Here is a 2,224-nt window from a genome sequence, read left to right as displayed (position 1 = left end):
ATAGATGTGAAGGGCGCTATATAAAATACAGATGTTAAACCTATCACAAAGTTATTCATACGAAGCATAGCCCATTACAGAACAAACCAAGGCAATGTGGCTGGTCTGAGGGCTCCTGAGAGATGCTCCTCAACGTCTTCCAGAAATCAACTCAGAACACAAATCAATGAATTGAATATTCAAAGTCAAATCAAATTTTTTATCACATTCGCAGCGGGGCTGACACCAGTACGGCAGCAAAGGTACAATTACGTAAAATTATCAAAATCCGTTAATTCTAGTCAGGAGCCCGGAGCCTGCCATCCCGGGACAAACTGGCGCAGGGCAGGAAACAGTCCATCGCTGGATCAATTAGCAGTGGGCCATTAGCCTCACCTGCATTAAGTGTCAGTGATAAATGAAAGAGGTACGAACAACACGGATCTAAAACCCCCGAAAGGACACGATAATCTGCAGGAGCGATGCGAGCAGGAAGAATTACGGAGCCTTATGTGAACTTGTAGTAGGGCCCTAGTCATAAGGTGACAGGTGTTTCCGAGCTTCACACGTTAGCAGAGACGACATCTGTTCGGACTGACACGTAACTGACGTCATTACCTCCGATACGAAACTTCCGAGCGCACGCAGGTGCCTCGACCGAAACAAAGCGCGCTAATCATAAATTGCAGAAGTGCGCGGCTGGCCACGTAAAAAAAATGCAAAATCTTGCAAATAAAAAACAATCAGATCAAACAAAGAATCGCAGGCGCACGCGTTTGCCCAACCGAGTCGTTGGTGACCTGTGGACCCCGTGTAAATACACCAAGCGCTTGTCTGCTCCTTTTTGATGTCGCATTGCGCTCTTCGCTCCTTTCTATCACACAAGCGCCGCGGCCGCTCAGTCTGCTGAAGAAGTGCAGCGCAGTTCTACAGGAAAAGGCAGTGGCGATCGTTTCGAGAAGGAAGTCGCGTTCCTTACTCACCATCATCACTTGTGTACAACACAAACCCCTCATTGCGGCTGGGACGGTGACCTCAGCGTACTGACAAGCTCGTCTTTCGTCGGAGGAGGAGAAGAAGACAGCCGACTGGAGAGAAAAGAAGTAGGCTGAGCAGCGCCTGGGATCCCATACTTATAGACTAATTTAAAAAGGGGAAGAAAATGGTTGCAGTTGCCCAGCCCACTTTAGATTATTTTTAGTTACCAGCAACAATAGCTCCTTCCAAAACTTTTAGACTTTACCCTTGCGTGACACCGTGCATGTATCATTTTAAAACTGGGCTACAGCATTTGGCCAGACATCAGAGCTCATCAAGGGGATCCGTTTTATTCCCCGTGTTCTAAGGAGCCACCGATAGTGAAGAATTGAATGCTTCAGTTAAATGCGTTCTTCCTTTTTCACAGAAACGAGATGATTTGCCTCCAATACCTCGCTGGAGTTGAGCTCCTTTTAGCTCTTTGTGGAGTAAATCGCTGCCCCCGGCGCGCGACCGAGACGCGGACAGGTGCGCGCGCACACATCAATTCCGAGCATTCGTGAGTGGCACGTGGGCATCTGAGGGGTAAAGCGGCGGTGCAAGTACAGAAGTGACCACCGCACTTTTATAAAGCGGATTAACAATACGAAACAAAACGGTACAGCGATAAAATACAAGTAAAATAGAGAGAAAAAAACTGCATGAATGCTGTGAGATATCGATCCGTCCACGCCTCAGGGGATAAAGTGACACTGGAAGTCCTCCGCAATGTCACAGTAGACCAGTGGGCGACCTATAGACAGTGTGGACGGGGAAGTTGCACCGCAGACCATCGAGTAATTGCATGGCTGATATTCTGCTGTGATATTCTGCTGTATCTCCCTACTTGACATTGGAATGAAAAGGTTACTGGTGTTCTCATGTCCACACCTCCATAAAGTATTCAGGCTCCTTCAATATCTACATACTTTGCTATGGTATTACTTTGTGCTAAAATCATTTAAATTTGTTATGTCCCTCATCAAGCAGTACTCAGTACCCCCAAATGACAAAGCGAACACAGGATTTTAGGAATATTTGCATATTTATGAAAAACTAGCTCTGTTACCTGTCTAAGATGAGTTCTAATCTAAGTCATCGATATAGACCTCAGTGTTAATGTTTGCAGTGCACCATCAGTTGGAGTGGATTTTGTAATGCATGTAGTAATAAAATGCCTTGCATTTGTCATTCCAACAGATGATGCATCACACATATTACAAGTTGA

The 2,224-nt window shown here is 45.9% G+C and overlaps 1 protein-coding gene across 1 annotated transcript in view; it reads right to left on the bottom strand.

Annotated features, from left to right (window-relative positions):
- The window catches only part of LOC120516337 (tumor necrosis factor receptor superfamily member 11B-like), a 46,952-nt gene extending 45,314 nt beyond the window's left edge, over nt 1-1,638 (bottom strand). Inside the window, exon 1 of the mRNA XM_039737939.1 lies at nt 963-1,638. Coding sequence (XP_039593873.1) covers nt 963-995 — 33 coding nt within the window. The 5' untranslated portion in view covers nt 996-1,638. The remainder of the gene's footprint in view (nt 1-962) is intronic.
- Nucleotides 1,639-2,224: the final 586 nt, after the last annotated feature.

This window comes from Polypterus senegalus, chromosome 16 (genome assembly GCF_016835505.1).
Source record: "Polypterus senegalus isolate Bchr_013 chromosome 16, ASM1683550v1, whole genome shotgun sequence".
Taxonomy (NCBI): domain Eukaryota; kingdom Metazoa; phylum Chordata; class Cladistia; order Polypteriformes; family Polypteridae; genus Polypterus; species Polypterus senegalus.
Note: the sequence above shows the minus strand (reverse complement) of the source record. Positions and strands in the feature narration are given on the sequence as shown.